At 43.5% G+C, this 22574-nt stretch overlaps 1 protein-coding gene across 1 annotated transcript in view; it reads left to right on the top strand.

Annotated features, from left to right (window-relative positions):
- The window catches only part of COL4A1 (collagen type IV alpha 1 chain), a 146345-nt gene extending 125524 nt beyond the window's left edge, over positions 1 to 20821 (top strand). The window contains exons 46-54 of the mRNA XM_039517805.1: positions 747 to 819; positions 1496 to 1567; positions 1921 to 2049; positions 4051 to 4149; positions 9740 to 9952; positions 11399 to 11576; positions 14787 to 14901; positions 17738 to 17910; positions 19405 to 20821. Of these exons, the coding sequence (XP_039373739.1) occupies positions 747 to 819; positions 1496 to 1567; positions 1921 to 2049; positions 4051 to 4149; positions 9740 to 9952; positions 11399 to 11576; positions 14787 to 14901; positions 17738 to 17910; positions 19405 to 19486 (1134 nt within the window). The 3' untranslated portion in view covers positions 19487 to 20821. The remainder of the gene's footprint in view (positions 1 to 746; positions 820 to 1495; positions 1568 to 1920; positions 2050 to 4050; positions 4150 to 9739; positions 9953 to 11398; positions 11577 to 14786; positions 14902 to 17737; positions 17911 to 19404) is intronic.
- Positions 20822 to 22574: the final 1753 nt, after the last annotated feature.

The following is a 22574-nucleotide window of genomic DNA, read 5'->3' as shown; positions in this document are numbered from 1 at the left end:
CGAGCATGAGCGATACGCTAACTTTAGCAGCTGTATGTTGACGTAACTTATATTGAACAAAGTTTTTGTAGTGTAGACATGGTCTTAGACTATTGTAAAACTGGTATAACCAATTTCACTGGAGTAGTTCATTTAGAGCAGTGTATGTGAAAGGAAAATCAGGCCTTGTGTGTTAAACTTCTTCACTCCTAGACCAGTTCAGCACTGCTGAAAAGACCAAGTCCTCTGCAAGGGAACTTGAAGCTAATGAGTAACTTTCATCTGATTCCATATATGTACTAATCCTTTCTCTGACCTGAAATATCCTATCTTCTCACTGGGGTCACCTGAGGCCAGCCCCCTGACTCTAGGATACTCTGAGTGAGTGCTCCATTTAGTGATACTTGTCTCCTTTCTAATATTTTTTCATGGTGTCATTTCCTAAGACTCAAGGCCATTTGATTAGTTAAACTTTTATTGAGCCACCTTATTTTGTCCCAGAGTGTTCCCAAGATAAAGCATAGCACAGCACAGATCATCACACAGGCTGCTCTGCCTGCTTACCATAAGCCTTTGTTTCTGAACAAAGCCTTCTCATTTGAGCAACGTAACATTAGAGAAGGACCATCTTTGGATCGAACGGCTTGTCTCTGAGTTTAGAAATTATTGACTTGAGTGTTTTTTACAGCTTTCCAAAATCACATGATTATTTGAGAGGTGTTTCATAGCAATATAGGATAACTCATGTCTGGCTTCTTCTTATACAGGGTAGTGCTGGTTTACCAGGAAGTATTGGTCAAAAGGGTGATATGGGACCTCCAGGAGTTCCCGGGTTTCAAGGTGAGGAGAAATATGTAATTTGTGTACAGTTACAAAATTATTGTTCTCTAACTTCATGTAAGGTAGAGGGAGATTGTGCTTTCCCCCCCTCCTTTATCAAAAGAAAACATTCAATGAATGTTAATCTAGCATCCCACAAATACCGTAGCCTTAACTTTGAAGCTACTTCAGAAGCCAGAACAAGGACAACATGAATTTGTCAGTAATTTTTTCCCTTTCCTTGTTCTGTAGATTGTACAATTAATGTTTGCTTTTGAAGAAGAATGAAAAATCAATGTCTGTATGTTCTAAGAATAGTCAGGGTTTTCTTTGAGATGTGGTGTGACGTGCTAAACTTGAGGCTGCTTGCAAGTAGACAAACCTTTTCTATCACTTCCACTATCATTATTATGTTTATTAAAATTTTAAGTGTACGAAAGAATGCAGCTGTCAATACATTTAAAATGTATCTGAATTTAGAAACCTGACTGTGAATTTGTCTTCAGTTATCTTTTAATTGAATATTGATGACAGTTTTATGTCATCACTTCATATGCCCTTTTCCTGCAAACATTTGAAATCAAAGGAACTGCTCATGTGGGTAAAGTTACTCATTTGCAGGACTGGATCCATTATTCAGCACACAGTTTTAAAACAAGAATTAATGACTTAAATTTTCATGTACATTTGACTTCAGGTCCAAAAGGATCTTCTGGCTTCCCAGGTCTCAAAGGAGAACAAGGTGACCAAGGGTTTCCTGGCTCTAAAGGTATGGTAAGCTTATGTATTTTTCCGAATTTTAAAATAGGTATTTTTTTGCCTAAAGTGGCATTATATCACCCTTTGCATTTTGTACAACATAAAAAAAAAACCAGAATGTGCAGAAAGTGAGTTAATAGACTCTCAGCCTCAAAATGTACAGACTGTAAAGATAATTTACAATTAGCTGTAAGCTCTTCGCTCTTAGAACTAGGTTTCTATCCCAAAATATTTGTAGAGAGCCTAGCACAATGGGCCCAATCCTTATTGTGACCTTTGGGTGCTAATGCACGGAATTATTAATTATTTATATTGTCTGATAACAAACACTTTATTTTGTATTTGCTTCATCGATTTTGACAGGTTTACAAGGTCCACCAGGTCCTCCAGGTCCATATCAGCTTCTTAAAGGGGAACCAGGTTTACCTGGCCCTGTTGGACCAGCTGGTCTAAAAGGGCTCCCTGGACTTCCAGGTCCAAAAGGACAACAAGGTGAGAGGGTCTTAAAGTTGTGTATAGGTGGTGCATAATGTAAAAAGAAGCTATGACAGGCTGAGCGTTAGCAGGCTATTGGCATAAATTAAGCTCTGTCCAGCTGCTTCTCCAGCCATGTCTGTAGTGGCTGCCTATAGGAAAGTGATGCTTCTCTTTGAAGACCCAGTTCAGAGGTTCTCAAACTGTGGTCTGTGGACCACCAGTGCTCCGCAAGCTCCATTCAGGTGGTCCACAGATAGTTCCCTCTAAGGTGTGTGCCTGGGTGGCTGCACACGAGAGAGTGAAGGGCCACCCACCTAAGTAGTGGAGCCACGCGGCTCCACTAATTAGGTGTCTGGACCTGGAGAAGATGCACATGTAAGGTGAGGTGGTGGTCTTAAGGGGAATGGGGGTAGGTGGGAGGGGGCAGTGGGGTGAGAAGAGGGGGTGGGAGGAATTTGGGATGTGCAGGGCTGCGGCAGCCAGAGAAAGAGGAGACTTTCCCCAGCTCTAGGGCTGTGGCTGCCAGAGAGAGATGGCCCTCCTTCCCAGCCTCAGCTCCGTGGCTGCTGTGGCAGGGGAGAGACCCCCTTCCTTCCCAGCCCCAGCTTGGGGGCTGCCGCGGCCGGGGAGAGAGGGCACATGCATCGCATTAGAAAGGTAAGACTATTGATATTAAAATATGAGTTGTGTTCTTTATTTGTAGAACAAAAAAACCTTAATTATTATTAAGGTTTTTTTATATAGTGCTTTTATCCAAAGCGCTTTACAATAGTTAGCTAACGGTACAAACAACATTTGGAAAGATCATTAAGTGGTCCGCCGAGACCCTCAGTAATTTTCAAGTGGTCCGCGAAAAAAAAAGTTTGAGAACTACTACACTACAGGAATGCCAAAAGCAGGTCTTCAACAAGGAGTCCCCACTGCCTCTCTTAGCCCAGCATCTCTGTGGAACTGAGCAGCATTTAGCATGAAACTTACATAAAACACCTAAACTGGAAAGTTTACATTTTTTTAAGAGATTAAGAGAAGCAGGGAGAAAAAGGGGGTGAGAGGTCAGGAAAGTAGAGGACTAGCATAAGTGGGCGAGGGCCAGTAGCGTTTTAGATTGGCAAGGGGGAGCATAGGAAGCTGCAGTTCAGAAGGGTTCCAAAATCAGTAACATTTTAAAGGAGAAAGTCCTTCTCCCTGCTCTCCATTATTTTACATGGAGGTGATGGGGAAATAAGGTGAAAGACAATTTGTCTTTTTGCATTATCTATTTAACATAAAGGGCATGATGATTCTTCTTGGGGTCATAGCCGTTCACTATTGTGAGTTGGTTAAATGGCTGTGGAATCATCCAAATGGCTTCACTGTCCAATCAGAATATGGCTTTGGCCACAGGGAGTCTGTAGCCATGCTCCAGTAGTTATCTCAAAGCCTTAATGTCACACTGCACTATACAGTATCTGCAGAGGAACAGGTGTAACTGAAATATCTGGAGCAGAGTGGAAGTACCAGTTTGGTGCTGGTACTGTTAAACTGTATCCCCTACATACAGCAGCCTAAATGAGAGTAAAACACACTCAAACAGCTACAAAATAAAGCACTGAACTAACGGGTAAAGCCAAAACCAAGCTGGCAAAGACCTAGCAGGGCTGTGAATTTCCCACAACTTGTTACTGACTTTTGGCTCTCTTTATGGGCTTTTATTTGAAGCTCTTTCAGCCTTGTACTCCTGCTGTCACAGAATGAGGAGAAAAGCCTGTGCATCATCCTCACTGTCTGGACAAATGCTAGCAGGAAATCGGTTGCTACAAATGTGCATCTCCAGTGGCTATATTTTGATCTTCTCTCATCCCACACCCCTCAACACCCTTCCCCCAGCAGGCACCCCGACCTACCTGCTCTGGGTACTGGCATTTACCTATAGGTACTGGGCATGTGCTTTTTTCTGTAGTGCCTCCCCATAATCCAAAAAGCAAGAACAAGTATGTCTCTATGATCCAATTGTAATTATTTCTTATATTTCAACAGGAGTGACAGGACCTGAGGGTATACCTGGGCAACCTGGCATTCCAGGATTTGATGGTCAACCTGGTCAGAAAGGAGAACCTGGTCCTTCTGGTCCTCCAGGTAAGTCTGTGTATTCTTTAAAGACTCCGTTCTTCATTACAAAGGGATTATAAAAGATTGCTTATTAAGAAAAATAAGGTTGGCAGTTGGATAAAGATGGCACAGGAAGCAGAGACACATAACAAAAACACTTGTAGCATTTAAAAGCACATGGTCATTGAAGGAATTTCTGGCACCTCCAAGAGCTTTGTTGATGTATTTTAGTGACAGATAAGGCTATTTCACATAGAATTAAATGGCCATGTGTTATTTGCCCCAGTCCTTATAAAAGATGGGGGTAGATCAGATACCCAGATAAAGAAAATACAGCTACAGTGAATAAAAGATGTACAGGTTCAAAACCTCCACCTTTCTGTTAGGGTAGAGCTACCAGTTACAACTGCAGGAGAAGATGTGTTAGATGCAATTATTAATAATGAAAAGACTCTGGATTTGGAGAGATTACCTGTGGAATTTTATAATACCTTTATTGGGTGTCAAGCGTCTTATTTTACATGGCTTAATCTAGAAAAGATGACTCAGAAAGGAAATGTTCACAGTCTAGAAATATCTTCAAGATAAAAATATATTCAAAAGAATAAGTTATTCATAGTCCTCAAAGTGATAGCCTGGTGATCAGGAATTGAGAATTTAAGATCTCTGCCTAGTTTTAATGAAACAGAAGTTAATATGGTACTTTGATTTAATTGATTTTTTTTAACCTAAATAGGACCTGAAAGAGTATTTTTATTTTGGGTTACATTGGAGGGATCTCTAAAAGTTTAAGCCTGATGTTTAGCAGCACTTTTAAAAGCAAAGAAAGAAACAGAGATTTTGAATAAATGAGAAAATCACTGCACAAGAAGGTGATGAATTAGGTCACCGTTAGGAACACTGTGCTCAATTCTGGTTGTCTTATTATAAAAGTGGTGTTACAGAGATGGAAAAGGTACTGCAGAGGATAGCCAGAATGATTCAGTTATTTGCTGAATTTAGTTCTACAGCAAGGCAGAGAGACTAGGCCTCTATTCTTTGGAAAGGAACAGGGCTGCCCAGAGGATTCAGGGGGCCTGGGGCAAAGCAATTTCGGGGGCCCCTTCCATAAAAAAAAGTCGCAATACTATAGAATACTATATTCTCGTGAGGGCCTGGGGCAAATTGCTCCACTTGCCCCCTCCTCTGGGCAACCCTGGAAAGGAAGAAACCTCAGTGAAGTATGTACAGTTCTGATGGGAATAGAAAGGATAGAAGCTACAAGAGTATCTGATTTTCTGTCAATTAGGGGCATAAACCAAACTAGGGGAAAGTCAGGTCCCAAAGGAGTCTAGGCAGAACTTCAGTAGGCAGCACTGGTGGTAGACCGTGTATGGAATTCTCCACAGAAGGCAGCAACAGGAAAAGCTTTAATTAGGGGTAAAGGCAGAGTTAGACAAGTATTTGGAGCGGGGGGATTGGGACACACACACACGACATTACAGACCATACAAGAGAGTGTGTGAATCCAGCCTGGGATGCTCAACCCTTATTAATCCCTACAATATGTTTGTTTATATAAAACACTCCATGATAAAAGAATAGATTGTTTGGATTGGATTGGAAAATTATAAAAATGAAGAAGTGCAGAGGAATATTAGTAAACTAACAAGATTATAAACAATATGTTGTATCTGTGTTGGTCCTAGGGCATGAGAGAGGCAAGGTAGGTGAGATAATATCTTTTATTGGACTAACTTCTGTTAGTGAGAGAGGCAAGGTTTCGAGCTTACACATAGCTCTTTTTCAGGTCACCTTGTCTCTCTGAGATGATAAGTAATTGTTTCAGTTGAACTGATTGATCTGTACAAAGCATTTGCAGTATTGTATGTTAAGAACACAGCATAGTACAGGGATCGGCAACCTTTGGCACGCGGCACGCCAGGGTGCTTACATGCGTCCGCAGGTTTGGCCAATCGCAGCTCCCACTGGCCACGGTTCGCCGATCCAGGCCAATACAACCAGCACATACCTCGGCCCACGCCACTTCCTGCAGCCCCCATTGGCCTGGGATGGTGAACCGCAGCCAGGGGGAGCTGCAATCGGCCGAACCTGCGGACGTGGCAGGTAAACAAACGGGCCAGCCCGCCAGGGTGCTTATCCTGGCAAGCCGCATGCCAAAGGTTGCCGATCCCAGGCATATTACTTACAATCCATGGTAAAGGACACTTTAGAAAAACCTAAGAAAGATAGATAGATAGATCTGAAAATAATAGATGATAGCAATTCTAACCACTATAATCATAGAGTCATAGAATATTAGGATTGGAAGAGAACTCAGGAGGTCATCTAGTCCAATCCCCTGCTCAAATCAGGACCAACACCAACTAAATCATTCCAGTCAAGGCTTTGTAAAGCCAGGCCTTAAAAACCTCTAAGGATGGAGATTCCACCACCTCACTGGGTAACCTATTCCAGTTCTTCACCACCCTCCTGGTGAAATAGTGTTTCCTAATATCCAACGTAGACCTCCCCCACTGCAACTTGCGACCATTGCTCCTTGTTCTGTCATCTGCCACCACTGAGAACAGCCTAACTCCATCTTCTTCAGGTAATTGAAGGCTATCAAATCCCCCCTCACTCTTCTCTTCTGCAGACTAAATAAGCCCAGTCCCCTCAGCCTCTTCTCATAAATCATATGCCCCAGCCTCCTAATCATTTTTGTTGCCCTCCACTGGACTCTCTCTAATTTGTCCACATCCCTTCTGTAGTGTGGGGACCAAAAATGGACGCAATACTCCAGATGTGGCCTCACCAGTGCCAGATAGAGGGGAATAATCACTTCCCTCGATCTGCTGGCAAAGCTCCTACTAATACAGCCCAATATGCCATTGGCCTTCTTGGCAACGAGGGCACACTGCTGACTCATACCCAGCTTCTTGACCACTGTAATCCCCAGGTCCTTTTCTGCTGAACTGCTGCTTAGCCAGTCAGTCCCTAGTCTGTAGCAGTACATGGGATTCTTCCTTTTTAAGTGCAGGACTCTGCACTTGTCCTTGTTGAACCTCTTATAATAATCTTGCAAAACAAGTTCCATTATAATTTCCTTTTTTTCACACTCCTGTAACTTTCTGAAGTTTTGGGGTTGAAATTTTATGCTTGGGGGGATAGATCAGTGGTTTGAGCATTGGCCTGCTAAATCCAGGGTTATGAATTCAATCCTTAAGGGGTCCATTTAGGGATCTGGGGCAAAAATCTCTTTGGGGATTGCCCCTGCTTTGAACAGTGGGTTGGACTCAATGACCTTCTGAAGTCCCTTCTAACCCTGATATTCTATGATTTTTGGGGGAGGGATAGCTCAGTGGTTTGAGCATTGGCTTGCTTAAACCCAGGGTTGTTAGTTCAATCCTTGAGAGAGCCATTTAGGGATCTGGGGCAAAAAAAAAAAATCTAGTTGGTCCTGCTAGTGAAGGCAGGGGACTGAATTCAATGACCTTTCAAGGTCCCCTCCAGTTCTATGAGATAGGTATCTGCCCACAGAGGAATAGTTTGAGAAAATTTAGACAAAATCCCTTCAGCCATTTGAATCATGAAAGCATAAAGAAACATTTTCCATTTTAAAAATAAATAAAATAGAACCATCTTTCTTATCCCATGGGGCTTACTCAAAAATAGATGAACTTTCGGATTTGATGACTGATTAGGCTATAATGAACAGTATGTGATTTGCTACATTTGAAAAAAAATACATAAAATGACAAATACTTGAAAATGCAAGACTCCAAATGCATAGAAGAACATTCTGTCAGTGCACATTGGTCTGACCAGCAACCACTGAAGTCAATAAGAGTGTTTTTTTTTTACTTCAGTAGGCACTGGTCAGAGCCTAAGGTTACGGGTGTAACTTCACTGACTTTATTTACATTGATGAGAGATCAGAAACATGCCATTAAAGATAGATGTGGTGCCCATGAATTGTTAGTGCAGCAAGCAATTTAGTTCTGTACTTTTTAGTAGGCACTCATACCATTCCCAAAGTTTGTTAATTGCAGAGGCTGAATAGATGCAGAAGGAGGTGTGCTAGCAACTTGTGGAGGCTGCATTCCTTGGAAACTTTGGTCAATTTGTTTGAATGAAGCAACAAAGAAGTTGTGCTGGGAAACGTGGCAGACAATTAACACAATCAGAAGTTGCGGCTTGTAAGGTCTGCCAGCAAACTAGTTCTTCACTGAGGATTTGACAGGCCCCACAACACATGAGACCTCTGCAGCTCTATTCCTCTAAAGCTTAGAGATCCACAGGACCTGAACTTTTGAAAAACATCAAAGGACATATTTGAATGGAGGCTTCACTATAGCTATGGGTCAAGCATCTTACAAAGCCTGGAGATCTTGCAATCTTAATCAAATCAAATCCTTTAGGATTGTGCAGCCTGCTTTTCCAGTGCACCTAGCCCATAATGATGGCTGGGGCAGAGGCAGGCCTGGGGAAGAGGCCCACTTCCCTGCTCCCTTTGAGGTGATGCTCATCCCTTAAGAGTGAAGGAGGGGGGCAGTCTCTGTGCATCCTCAAGCACAGAAGCTGTATTTTTTCCCTGGTCCTTGCACGGGGCTGGCACAGGAAAAGGATCCATCCACCCTCCTACTCTTCCCCCCATGTACACGCTCCCAATTACAATCTGCCCTCTAGTATCTTCTGGTCCTTCTAACCTCAGAAAATGTTAACTTCCATGTACACCTCTACCCTGCTATAATGCAACCCGATATAACATGGGTTCGTGTATAGCGCGGTAGCAGTGGGACTCTGGTGGCGCTTTAAAGGGTCCGGGGCTCCGGCTGCTGCGGGGAGCCCCGGGCCCTTTAAATCACCACCAGAGCCCTGCCGCCCCTACCCCAATATAACAGGGTTTCAGCTATAACGCAGTAGGGATTTTTGGCTCCCCATGACCGCGTTATAGCAGGGTAGAGGTGTATTATGTATATTGTAAACAACATGGATGAACAAAATGGGCACTTTAACAGTGCAAGAGAAACCTTTATTTTACAGAACTTGCTGATGTCTGAGTGCTTATTTCCCCCAGTCTTAATGTTGCACTCAAATTTTTTGTTGTTTTTTCATTTAATATGTGTTGTAATTTCAGACAGTTCAAATTCTTAACCGTGATTGCCTGGCAAGCCGCAGTTCTCTAGTTCCCTTTACTTGCTTTAATTTCAGCTCCATCAGAAGTTGGCAAACTTTCTCTGAAGGCAGTGTTAGAGACATTTAATAATCATTCAGAGTACTTTGGTTTCATTTACTTCCATTGTCTACGTTATTTTCCTTTATGTGTTAGAGTTTAAGAAATTAAAGTAAAGTAGTATTGAACACTGCAGAGTAATTTTTCTTCCCAGATAAAACGTTTAACTCTAGTGCAAGGTTAAATACAAAATACTATACAAATACATAAGGCATAATCATTGGTTTCCTGATCATTTAAAATTGTTATTATCAACACTGTGTGCAGTCTGCTCAACCGAGTGCGATCATACAGTAGCTGTATACATTGAAAATAAATATTCAATTGATGGCTCAGATTGGATTCTCTCTATCAACACTTCGAGAAATAAAAAAGAGGTAAATGTGACTTTCTGTCTTGTAGGTCCGCGAGGAGCCAAAGGTCCACCAGGCCCTGAGGGTTTACCAGGGTCCATGGGCCCACCAGGCACACCATCTGTCGCTCATGGCTTCCTTGTTACCAGACACAGCCAAACCATTGAAGAACCAGAATGTCCATCTGGAACTAAACTGATGTACTATGGCTACTCCTTACTTTACGTACAAGGCAATGAAAGGGCACATGGTCAGGATTTGGGTAAGAAATCATAAAATCAATCAAATCAAAGAAGATGTTAGCATGCATTACTGATGAGTGTGTAATGCAGCTTCATTTCAGTACAAACCAAACAAATATTTATCTTATTTGTAGGCTCATACTACACTATGTAGAGCACAGACTGCATAATAATCACACTTACTTATAGCTATGAAAGTGCTTTACCCTTTTCGAGCACTGCACAAACATGCACTGAGGAGCGTGATGGGACATACCCCCATCCCACAGGTAGAAAGGCTTAGGTGCACCTGCAGAACATGCTCCACCTGGAGAAGGAGAGCTTAAAATGGTGAAACAAGCCACAGAAAAGGGGGAAAATTTGCCTGGGAGCAGGAATACTGCTAGGGACTGCTAATGAGCTCTAGTAGCAAGGGGAGCTCAGTCTGAGGCAGGGGCCAGCCTTTCCTTCCCCCCGACTCCCCACACCTTCAGCTTTCGGCAGAGGAAGATTGACATTACAAGCTTATTACTGACAAGGGCCCTGAAGGGCTGCTTCCCATCAGTGACCTGTGGTGGGACCTGGAAAGCACCTCCAGGGACTATAGAGACAAGTGAACTGTAGCTGGACTCTGAAAAGACCCCGGCAGTGAGCTGAACACCTGCTGGGAATAGTGAGATTGCCCACAAGTGGGGCTCCCATAGGCAGGGCTTAGATTCAGCCAGAGCTGTTCGGAGCAGAGCTCCGGTAAATATTTTCAACCTCCCTGGAGTTTTTATAGCAAGTTGGGGGTGGAGGAGCCTGGGGGCCCCAGGAAAATACTCCATGAGAATTTAAGCCCTGCCCTTAGGGGACCTAGGGACAAGAGACTCAATGAAACTACAGCCGAGCCCAGGGTGCGGGTCAGCCGACTACGAGGACACAATGACTTCTTTGACCAGAGAACCTCAGGCATTCAAGGCATTGCACATTTATAATATATTTGATTGCTAGTTTGGGTAATTTACTAGCTAGTAATCAAAAATATCATCTTTGTTTAATGTAAATGTGCTGGTGTTACTGAAAAGCCCTTAAGTTTTGCATTCCCTGACTTTTTATATTTAAGTTTGTGATCTTATTGTTGCTTTAATGTATCTTTTGGCATCTGATAAACAAATATACAATTCTAGAAGCAACCATTATATAAACTTGACTACCATGGAGCTGAGGGGAAAAAATTATTTTAAAGTCTGATTGGGGCCTGCCATTGGGATTTATAAAGGAGCAAAACAAGCTTGCCCTCCCCTCTCAGACTCTTATCAGAACCTCCCTTATGCACTCACCATCCTGCTGGAGTGAGCCAGGAAGTGAGTTTCAGAGTCAAGATTGCCATGTTAGCACTTTAAACATTGTGCACTGTCATCAAAATTGCACTGATTAAAATATGCCATTGCCAAATATTCACTCGAACGGAGTTTTACACATTAACCTTTTTATTACACTTTCAGGCACAGCAGGGAGCTGTCTTCGTAAATTTAGCACTATGCCATTCTTGTTCTGCAATATCAATAATGTATGCAACTTTGCATCAAGGAATGACTATTCCTACTGGCTGTCTACTCCTGAACCCATGCCAATGAGTATGGCACCTATCACTGGTGACCATATCAGGCCATTCATCAGTAGGTGAGTATTGCTTTTGCCACATTGGTTATGAATATGCAGAAGACCTATTAAAAATAGAGCTGGTCAAAAAATTTTCATCAAGCTTTTTTCATATCACTCAGAATATCCTGATTTTACTTTCAATTAAATGATTGGAATTTTTCCATATTGATTTGAATTAAAATGAAAATATTTTGAGTCCCTACACCTTTTCCACTGGAAAAAGTGAAGAAATCCCAAGCCAAAAAATGGTTATTTTAATTCATATGAAACAAAAATATTTATTTTGAATTGATTCATTGAAAAAATACAACAGGAAATTTTGAATTAAACAGAAATTTTGATTTTTATTCAAAATTCCAAGGGAAAAAATAATTTCTGTTTTTATACTCAGCTCTAATTAGAGGCACTTTGTGGCTCAATATCTTTTGAAAATATATCAATGTCTGTTTTAACTATCATGCAGTATGCTGCATTGTTTTGGACATTGCTTTGGTGCTTGAATACAACTAGGGTTAGTTTAAAGCAAACAATATTGCAAAGGAACCAGGTGTAGTACTGTAAAGCAATCATTTACTATTTGTAGAACTGACTCATCAGCTGGTGTAAACTGATGTAGTTGCATTGAGCTCATTTGAGCTGCACCAGTTTATATTAGCTGTGGATTTGGTCCTATTTCTTTTTTTTAATTTACTAGCATAAACTGTGCCCTTATGTAACATGCACAAGGCTTAAGGCAGAAGAGATCACATGAACTTAGTGGGCTGCACCATTCTGATTTAATTAGGATCTGACAAAGGAGCTCCAACATCTTACTAAATTGATAATCATGACACACAGGGGTCAGGCAGGGCCTTCATAGGCCGTCCTGATCCTAGAGTGTGAGGTTATGCCTATGCAGCAGCTGGGAGGATGCTTCCCATCTTGGATAGACAGACACATGCTAGCTCTGCTCAGGCTAGCATGCTAAAAATAGCAGTGTGGCTACAGTGGCATGGGCAGGGGCTCGGGCTAGCTGCCCAACTACATACAAAGGAGGTTGGGTGGGATTTAATTCAGGCAACTAGTTCAACCAACCACTTATGCTACTGCATCCATACAGCTGTCCTCCCAGCTACTGTGTAGACACCCTAACAACTCCTGTGCTCTCTCCCTACCATGGAGATGAGTGGGAGTGGAAATTGCTCTGGTGGGCTTTCCAAGGGAGGGAGCATGACACATTTGTCTATGTATATTAGTTATCCAGACAATTCTAAGATAATATCCCCCATCATAGGTATCCAGCGTATCAAAGTACTTAACATGGCTGTTTGTTTCTCATATAACATGAACAAGCTAAGGGCCAATTTTTAAAAAGGATTCATAAGAATGAAATATCACTCCTTCTGCATGGCAACACAACTTTGTGTGTCCCCAGACTTTGAGTTTTATGTGTCAATTATGTAGTTGGACCCAACTTATGCAAATATTACTTCTGTACTTAATTCCCAGTTTTTTGACACCCAAAATGCCTCAAAATTTGATTGTACAGATTTTGACCAATATTTAAAAAAAAAAAAGAGAGAGAGTAGGGATTTGGGGTGTCTGCCTTTTTTGTGCTGTACTGGCGATGCCTAAAAAGGATCTAATTTTCAGAAAATGGTGAGTGCTCTCCCTCTGAAAACTAAGCCCCATTAAGTTGTTCATGTCAGGTACCCAAAATCCCTTGAGTCACTCTTGAAAATCTTGAACAAAGAGACCACTGTTGAAATTTGCCCTTAAACTGCCCACTATCCTATGCATACAGAGTCTGTGTGGTGCTTTATATAGATTTGTAGATCTTGCATCTTTCCCTTGAACCCTGGATTCTAAAAGAATCTACTGCGCCAAGAGTTGCCATGGAAAGGTGGTGTAGAGTGAAATTATTTTAATATGTTCTTTTGTATCTGTGCATGCCACTGTAATCTCAAAGCAGAAGGCTATCTTCGTAGTCTGTTCGTTTCTTTTATTATTTGAGACTGTTAAACCATCATCATCCTGCATTGAAAATTTGAAAAGATGTAAAAGTGTCACTTGCCTGCCCTGGTTCAAGAGACTTCCTTTGTCCCAAAGGCATTCATTGATGCACCAGAAATCTCTTGAAGCAAAGCAAGTACCAGGCGCCTTTTACATTCTATTTTTTTCTCTTTCATTGCTGTGCTTCTTAAAATAACCATGTAGTTTTTGTGCTGGAGTTCTAGGCAGTGTGTGAATCCTTTTATGTCAAATGTAGATGCTTTCACCCTGAATTTCTTTGCTTTTGTAGATTTAACAGAACCCAGCTTATTCCTGCTTCTTATACTTAATTTCTCTGTTGCTCTGATAATGCAATACCAAGCTGTTCATCTTAGGTATCTGGTTTGAACCAAAAGGGCCAGTGCTAATTAAAAGTGGCTATTTTTAGGGCTGTGCTGCAAGCAAGGAATTAGTGATCCCAGTCAAATTCCTAATTAGCGGGAGCCCATATGATTATCATTTGCATCATAACTGGCATTTATTAGTACTTTGTTTGGCAGTCTTAGCAAAGAGAGAGAGACGCCCACCAAGGAGTTACTGAGCCTGAGCCTCCTGCTTATTTTGGGAGCCAGCAGGTCAGAAGTAGAATGTACATACCTGAACTAAAAGAATCTTTGTTTGTAAACCTCTCCGAATGTTGGTTTCTCAAGCCCAATGTTCCAGTTGGCTGGCTAAGTTGTCCTTTATTCAGAGATAAGGACCCCAGACATAAATAAAAGTCACCTTTAAAGGGAATACATATGGAACCCTCATCCTCACCCTCACCCACCCTTCACTGGCCTTCCCAAGAAGTCTTCAGTTCCTCCAAGAAGTGCTGGTGTTCTCTCCAGAAGTCATATAAGTCTACAGCTAAAGTAACGTGTTGATCCTAGTTGCTCCTGGTCTCACCAGACCTTCTTCTAGTTCTTTAGCCATTTTCCCTTCAGTATTAATAACATTTCACATATGCTGGCTGTTGAAATTTAAAATTTAAAAGAGAAAAAAGGGTAAATGTATTAAACTATTCAGTTTATAATAATAAGGCCCTTCCTTTCCTTTATCCAGTGAAGATGAGTAGGATCAGTGACTCCAAAGGTCTGATTTTCCTAGTGTTGGTCTTGTAAATTCTGAACTTGCTGTGCAAATAACTCCTGAAAAGAGGAAATAAATGTTACTATTCCAAGTACATTGAGTTCCTTGCTGTCCTGTTCTTTATAGATGCTCTGTGTGTGAGGCTCCTGCCATGGTAATTGCAGTTCACAGCCAAACAATTCAAATACCATTGTGCCCTGAAGGCTGGATGTCGCTTTGGATTGGTTACTCCTTCGTAATGGTAAGTGCACCAGGATATCACCTGGATCAGAAAAATAATTTATGCTGGTGTTTGATATATTCCTGCCTTTAGAAAGGTACTGTCTGTCTGTGCTATTGCAGGGAAACAAGGGTCAGAGGATGAGGTCTCTGCTCTTTTGGTGACTTTAGAAACATGTTGGCTATTTAGTGAATGTGAGAGAATAATTTAGTAACAATTCACTTTCTAGTTTCTAGCAAAGTAATTTCTCTCACACTGTTGTTTACAGCTTCAACACAAATGCCAAGGACTAAATGAACATGGAAATTAACAGACCTTCCTACTGTCCCTCCAGATCAGGGTTGCAGAACCTTCACAGAGCAATATAGAGCCACTGCCTCTGCTCTTCCTGATCTCTCCATGAATAGGGCCTTTGTCTAATTGAATTTTTGATCTTTTGTGCAGTCTCTGGTGTGCTTCAGTACCAAACTTTATCTGATACAGTCTCTGGTAATGCAAGGCAATTCAGTTCTGTGGGCCCTAACACCAGTGGATTCCATACTCTCCCTGATTGCCTTCAACACCATGCTCCTCCCAGGGCCCAAGATACCCTGCCCCTGGAAACCATTCCTCCCACTATCCTCCCAGTTTTCCCAGACTCCCACTGCTCCCAACTGACCACCCATTATCCCAAAGCAGGAGGAAAGAGCAGCAGCAGGTTCTCCACCACATTACTGAAAAGAGGGGGGGAAATGCATATGGCAAAGTATTGGTTTAAAAGAGTTACAACCTACTGTCACTAAGGGCTTGTCTACATTACCTGCTGGATCAACGGGTAGCGATCAATCCAGCGGGGGTCGATTTATTGTGTCTAGACTTGACATGATAAATCAACTACTGAGCGCTCTCCCGTCGACTCCGGTACTCCACCAGGGCAAGAGGCGCAGGCGGAGTTGATGGGAAAGCATCAGCCATTGACTTACCGCAGTGAAGATACCGTGGTAAGTAGATCTAAGTATGTCGACTTCAGCTACGTAATTAACGTATCTGGAGTTGTGTAACTTAGATCGATCCCCTCCCCCCTCCAGTGTAGACCTGGCGTTAAAGAGTTAGATCAGGGGTCGCAACCTATGGCACGTGTGCCAATTTTTAATGGCATGCTGGAGCCTGCCGGGACTCCAGCATGCCATTAAAAATCCTGCCCAGCCCGGCCTGCTCTCCTCTGCCCTCTGCTCCCCCCGCAGGGGCAGGGAGCAGAAGCATAGCCATGCGCACAGGGTGGGCAAATGGCCCCACTCTCCCAGCACGGCAAGCCGCGGGGTCCGCGCTCCCGGGCCGGAGCACCGGGCCGAGCGCAGCAAGCTGCCGGCCCCTCTCCCGCCTTCTCCCCTCCCCTGGAGCACTGCCGCCACGCGCAGCGCTCTGGGGGTTGGGGATGCGCGCTCCCGCGGGGCAGTGTTTGGCTCTGCAGGGAGGCAGACATGCTCCCCGCTCAAATGGAGGGGCGGGGCTGTGTGCTCCCACAGAGCAGCGTATCTAGCTCTGTGTGGAGCCTCATGGTAAGGGGCCCAGGACTGGGAGGGTTGGATAGAGGGGGGGCAGTCAGGGGACAGGGAGCAGCCGGGGGATGGGGGTGGCTAGGGGTGGGGGTCTCTGGAGGGCAGTCAGGGAGCAGTGGGGGTTGGATGGGGCAGGGAGTCCCGGGGTTTGTGAGGGGCAGGGGTGGATAGGGGTCAGGGCAGTCAGGGGACTGGGAGCAAGGAGGATCCTGGGGGCAGTTAGGGTGGGGGTCTCTGGAGGGGTGGTCAGGGGACAAGGAGCAGGGAGGGTTGTATGAGTTGGGAGTTCTGGGGGTCCTGTCAGGAGGCAGGGGTGTGGAGAGGGGTTGGGGCAGGGAGTGGGGTGGGGTTGGATGGATCAGGAGTTCTGGGGGTCCTGTCAGGGGGCAGGGAGTGGTTGGATAGGCATGGGAGTCCCGGGTGTCTGGCTGGGGCCGGGGGTGTGGATAAGGGTCAGGGCAGTCAGGGGACAGGTCGGGGGTAGGGTCCAGTCAGGGTACAAGGAACAGGGAGGCTTAGATAGGGGGTGGGGTCCTGGGGAGCAGTTGGGGGCAGGGGGCCCAGGAGGGGGTAGTCTGGGGACAAGGAGCAGTGGGGTTGGGAGTTCTTAGGGGAGCAGTCACCCAGCCCTCTCCCCTGAGCCCTGACCCCCCCCACACACACCACGCCCTCTGCCCTGAGCCCTGCACACCCCCCAGGCCCCTGCCCTGAGCCCTGTACCTCCCTCATACACACCCAGCCCTCTGCTTGACTTCTTCATCTCCCCCCACCCCACAACCCTAGCCCTGACTCTGGCACCCCCACCCCTACCCAGCCCCCCCCTCTGCCCTGACACCTACACCCCCCCACATACCCAGCCCCCAGCCCTGACTCCAGCCCTCAGCCCCCAGCCCTCTGGGTCCTGGCTACCGGCCCCGCACAGCCCGCTGCTGGTCTGGGGTTCTGGCTGATAGACCCTTGCCAGCCGGGGTCCCGGCCGCAGGCCTCGCTCAGCCCCCTGCCGGCCTAGGTGAACAGAACCCCAGACCAGCAGCGGGCTGAGCGGGCCGGCAGCATAAGACCAACATTTTAATTTCATTTTAAATGAAGCTTCTTAAACATTTTGAAAACCTTGTTTATTTTACAATACAACACTAGTTTAGTTATATAATATATAGACTTATAGTGAGAGACCTTCTAAAAAACATTAAAATGTATTACCGGCACGTGAAACCTTAAATTAGAGTGAATAAATGAAGACTCGGCACACCGCTTCTGAAAGGTTGCCAACCTCTGAGTTAGATATTTCTAACCTGGTTGATTTACTTGCATTTTCCCAGCATACCAGCGCTGGTGCTGAGGGTTCCGGGCAAGCTCTGGCATCTCCAGGTTCCTGTCTAGAGGAGTTCCGCAGTGCTCCCTTCATAGAATGCCATGGTCGTGGAACTTGTAACTATTATGCAAATGCTTACAGTTTTTGGCTTGCCACTATAGAGAGAAACGAGATGTTCAAGTAAGTTACAGTTGATTTTTCTTTCTAAAATTCATATTCACGGCTTACTATACATCTGTAAAAGCAACAGTGTGAAACTTGCTTTAAAGTAACACTAGGATTGTTCTAGATTAATCTTAAAAGATGAATAGCTATTGGTAGTCTATTTGATTAAGATATACAGTTAAAATGCTTGTAAAAATAATGTTTTTTGGGAGAAATAATGAATATACATTTTGGTAGTATTTACCAAATGAAACCTATCTACAGTATTCCTTTTAGGGTGACCTAAGAGTGTTTGTACTTCCACCACACCTGTGTTTCACTTGTGTGATTTCAGTCGTAATTGGGATACACTGACATCTTGATAGAAATTAACCAAGAGCATAATCTCATCCCTAGTGGATATTAGCTCATAATAGAACCACTGCAAACTAGCACAGCTGTTGACATCTCCTCGGAAAGGGTATGTGTGCATTGCGAATGAAAACCTGTGGCTTGCCTGTGCCAGCTGCCTGGGACTCATAGGGCTTGGGCTAATAGGGTATTTAATGGTGGTGTAGACGTTCAGGCTTGGGCTGGAGCCCAGGCTCTAGGATACTGTGAGATGAGAGGGTCCCAGAGTTTGGGCTGCAGCCCAAGCCCAAACATCTACACCATAGTTAAACAGAGCCCTGTGAGCCCGAGTCAGCTGGCATGGGCCAGCCGTGGGTATCTAATTGCAGGGTAGACATACTCAGAGAGGCGAAGAACTGAATGAGCTTGAACAATTATTTATCATTCACCCATGACCTTCACCCTATGCAGAAGGGCCTATGCACAACGTCTGTACTATTTAGGCTCTAAATTGAGGAATTAAGTGATGCAAAGCCTTGTGCTAGCTGCTACCCAAGAATAAATATCACTCTTTAGTACAAGGAAGGCTACTCAGAGAAAGAGAGAAGAATGAGCGTCATAGTTACTTTATTTCTTATGTCCCTCACAAGGTGAGAACTGTAAAGCTTAGCATCCCTTTCTCTTTATGAACACCACAGAAACAGTCCTAGTTTGTACATCATACACCCTTGGGTAGGGGACCAATCCTGCAACCTTACCTCATGTGAATTTGAATTGCAGGCTTGAGGTCTGGATTATTAAAGGCACATAGTCAATACAAAAAAAATCACACTTCTGTCTAAAAATATTTTACCCACTTTTGTTTTTAATAATTCCTTATAACTAAAGAGTTTTGAGAGACAGATCTTTTTCAGTTTGTTTTGTTTATTTTGACAACACTTTGTATATAGTCATTCCCCCCATTAAGAATAGCAAATTACTATGACTGATTTTCTGGAAGAAGTGACCGGATAGTCTGCAGAGACCTAGGCACTTGATTCAGCTCTGCCAGGGTTTCTCAATTTTTCATTAACAGACTAAACTTCTGTGTTAAAAACACTGCCAAGTTAACAATAAACTTGCAAACTGATATTTTTGTATTAGCAGTTATTGATGGTTATCCTTTTTTTTTTTTTATAGGAAACCTACTCCTTCAACTCTGAAAGCAGGGGACTTGCGCTCAAACGTTAGCCGTTGTCAAGTCTGTATGAGAAGAACATAATGACTTTTGAATTTCAACTAATGTCACAATATGGTGCTATTTGTTTAACAGCAATGAAGCTTAGACTTATATCATATGTACCTCATTGTTGTCCAGTATGAAAACAGTAAAGTGCCTTATAGGAACTTGCATAACTAACACACACTGCTTTACTGGCCCTGTACTTGCTGAAGAAGAAAAGAGACAACAAAGATAAGCTTCAAATACCAAATGGCACTTTTGGTAAAAGAAATGTTTATGTAAATGTAATGCACTGAGAGTATCAAAAAGCCAGAGTTCATGCAGAAAAAATCAAAGGTGCTAGGAGGTATGTTGCTGTGCCTTACTTTTGACTCCTCTTTCTTGTATTATATATTTAGATTCATTTCTCCTACCCAGATACGTATGCTATTACCATTGTCTAGCTATCTCAAAATTCCAGACTCTTAGGTATGTACTTATTGTTCCTGTACAAAGTAATACTAATATAAAGAAGAGTTTTGTGATTACAGATTATGGTTAAAGAGCAAGTATCCATATTTTCAAAACATAGGGTGCCATCCAGCTTGCTTTTCTATTTGTAGTGCTTACTTCCACCCTAGTCCTATTGGTTTCAGTGGGACTATGCTCCAAAGGAAGGGTTTGCCAAACTAGTTCCACAAATGGGCAATTAAGTGTTTCTGCTATGTTTGGTACTATGCAGCTTCTTCATGCAGTGGAACAAATTTTCCTGTGGAATAAGGAATGGTCCAGTTGTGGTTAGGAAAAAAAAAATATATATATATATTAGTAATTTATATAGGTATCAACAATTAGGCAAATCAAGCTTTGAGTTTGCTACAATTTCAAAAAGAAGCTTACATCATTTTTCCTCTTTTTCAATACAGTGTCATAAATTAGATGTTAAATGCCAAAATACTTAATGTGAAACATCTGTTTTCTTTCGCTCATTTCAGTACCTAAATGTAAATTGCAGAGAATGAACCCAGGTTAATGGCTATTTGTGTTTATTATAGTAAAACGTGCTTTGAGCTTACAATGTTTATTCTGTATTTAATATTTTCAGAGTTTTAAAAACTAATCACACACTGAATGACTTGATTTTCAAATTTAAAAGGCCTTAATTTTGTTAATATTCCCCCAAAAAAGTTTTTTGAAATGTTCAAAGAAATAGTTCTATTGGATCTCTATGCAAATATTCTGATGTTTGAGCACATCTGTGTCTAAAACTATTTTATAGACTATAACCATGCAAATACAAAAATATTTTTGAGAATGCCAAGGCCTTTTATGTTATTTCTTAAATGTGTATTTCTTAAAAAATCAAATTTGTAATAAAACTATTTGTGTAAAAAATTTTTTTTACTAATTTGTTATTCCTGTTTACCCAGCAACAATAAATTATTTCTTAATAAGCCACTAATAAATGCACAAGCTTGATGAAACCTTAGATCACTTTTGTTCTGCACATCTTGCAACCATAAAATATTTTTGACAGGAGGAAATAAGGAGACAGCTCTGACACCTTACAAGAACTAGTAATGGAAGGCAAAACATGGTTGACACGTTATCAACACAGGTCTTATGTTGAGGTGTTTGGGGTTTTTTTCAAATTAAAAATCTCACTTGAATTAAATCAGAGGTCAAAAAGCTACCTGTACATGAGGCAGAGTGGCCTCCCTCCAAACTGGAGAGTGAGAGACCACTACAGTCCACCTGGTGGGCAGAGCTGAATCTGCCCCGGCCCAGCACTGGAAGTCCTGGGGTGGGACAGGAAGTATAAAAGGAGAACCCTGAAGCTCAATTAGGGGTGGACCTCCAGAAGGAGCAAAGATCCAGGGGCGGCTCCAGACCCCAGCATGCCAAGCGTGTGCTTGGGGCAGCATGCCGCGGGGGGCGCTCTGCCGGTCGCCGGGAAGGCAGCAGGCGGCTCCGGTGGACCTCCCACAGGCGTGCCTGTGGAGGGTTCGGTGGAGCCGCAGGACCAGCGGACCCTCTGCAGGCACGCCTGGGGAGGTCCACTGGAGCCGCAGGACTGGCGACCGGCAGAGCGCCTCCCACGGCATGCCGCCCTGCTTGGGGTGGCGAAATGTCTAGAGCCGCCCCTGCAGAGATCTTTGCAGGAACCTGGACTAGCCCCTGAGTGGAGCTGTGCCCTGTGATTGGAGATGGACTAGTATCGCAAGGAGCTTCCAGGACCGCTGTCAGACGAGTACTCTGAGGAGCTGTAGGGACTGCCAGTGGCCAAGTACCCTGAGGAGACAGAGGACCTTTTGACCATGGAGCCCTACACACTGACTGTAGTAGAAAACAACCCAGGTGACCCAGATTTTATTCTGGTTCTGCTGCCAGAGAGTGAGTCAGCATGTTTCAGGAGGATCGCCGCCAACCCAGTGGCAGACCCATCTGCCACTGTTAGGGCCTTGGGCTGGGACCTAATAGCGTAGGGTGGGCCTGGATCCCCTTAACTCCCTGCCACTGACCCCACCCCTGGGGTGGTGGCCAAACTCTGTTTTTTTGGCCAGAAGGTATGAGCTGTGTTGTGGAGCCATAGACAGTTTGTGGGTCTGCCCCGCCCAGAGGACCGGAGTTTCCTCTATAGATGGTTACTTGCTGTCTGCCTGTAGTGAGGTGGAGTGGCCTCCCTCCCCACTCAATAGCGAGGGACCACTACAGTGCACCAAAGAGGACCAAAATCTATAAGATAAAATCCAAAATGTACGAGCTAGTGTTTTGCTTATGAGCGGGCAGCCTGAATCTCAGATCTGGTTACCTGACGAGAAAATGTGATGGTTGCTCCATTTTTTACTAAACAAAAGTAAATAATTTGTTAAAATTTCAGTTTTGTTTCATATTTTTGCCCCTTCCTCGTGGAGAGACTGCTGCTCTGTATCACTTGCACTTAAAACCCTGACTGCTTTGACTGTGTCTGAATTGAAATGGGCTACATGCCTCAGTGGTGATTCTGTGCCCATGGAAGTCAATGCAAGTTTTGCCAGGGTCTCACTTTCCTTATAAATGCCATCAAACAGTACAGGGGTCTTGTAGAGAAAGCATGTGTGTAATTAGTCAGGTGTAGTCCTACCCCCAAACAATGTATGGTGCACAA

Source organism: Mauremys reevesii, linkage group 1 (assembly GCF_016161935.1).
Source record: "Mauremys reevesii isolate NIE-2019 linkage group 1, ASM1616193v1, whole genome shotgun sequence".
Taxonomy (NCBI): Eukaryota; Metazoa; Chordata; order Testudines; family Geoemydidae; genus Mauremys; species Mauremys reevesii.
This window is presented reverse-complemented; position numbering and strand designations above follow the sequence as displayed.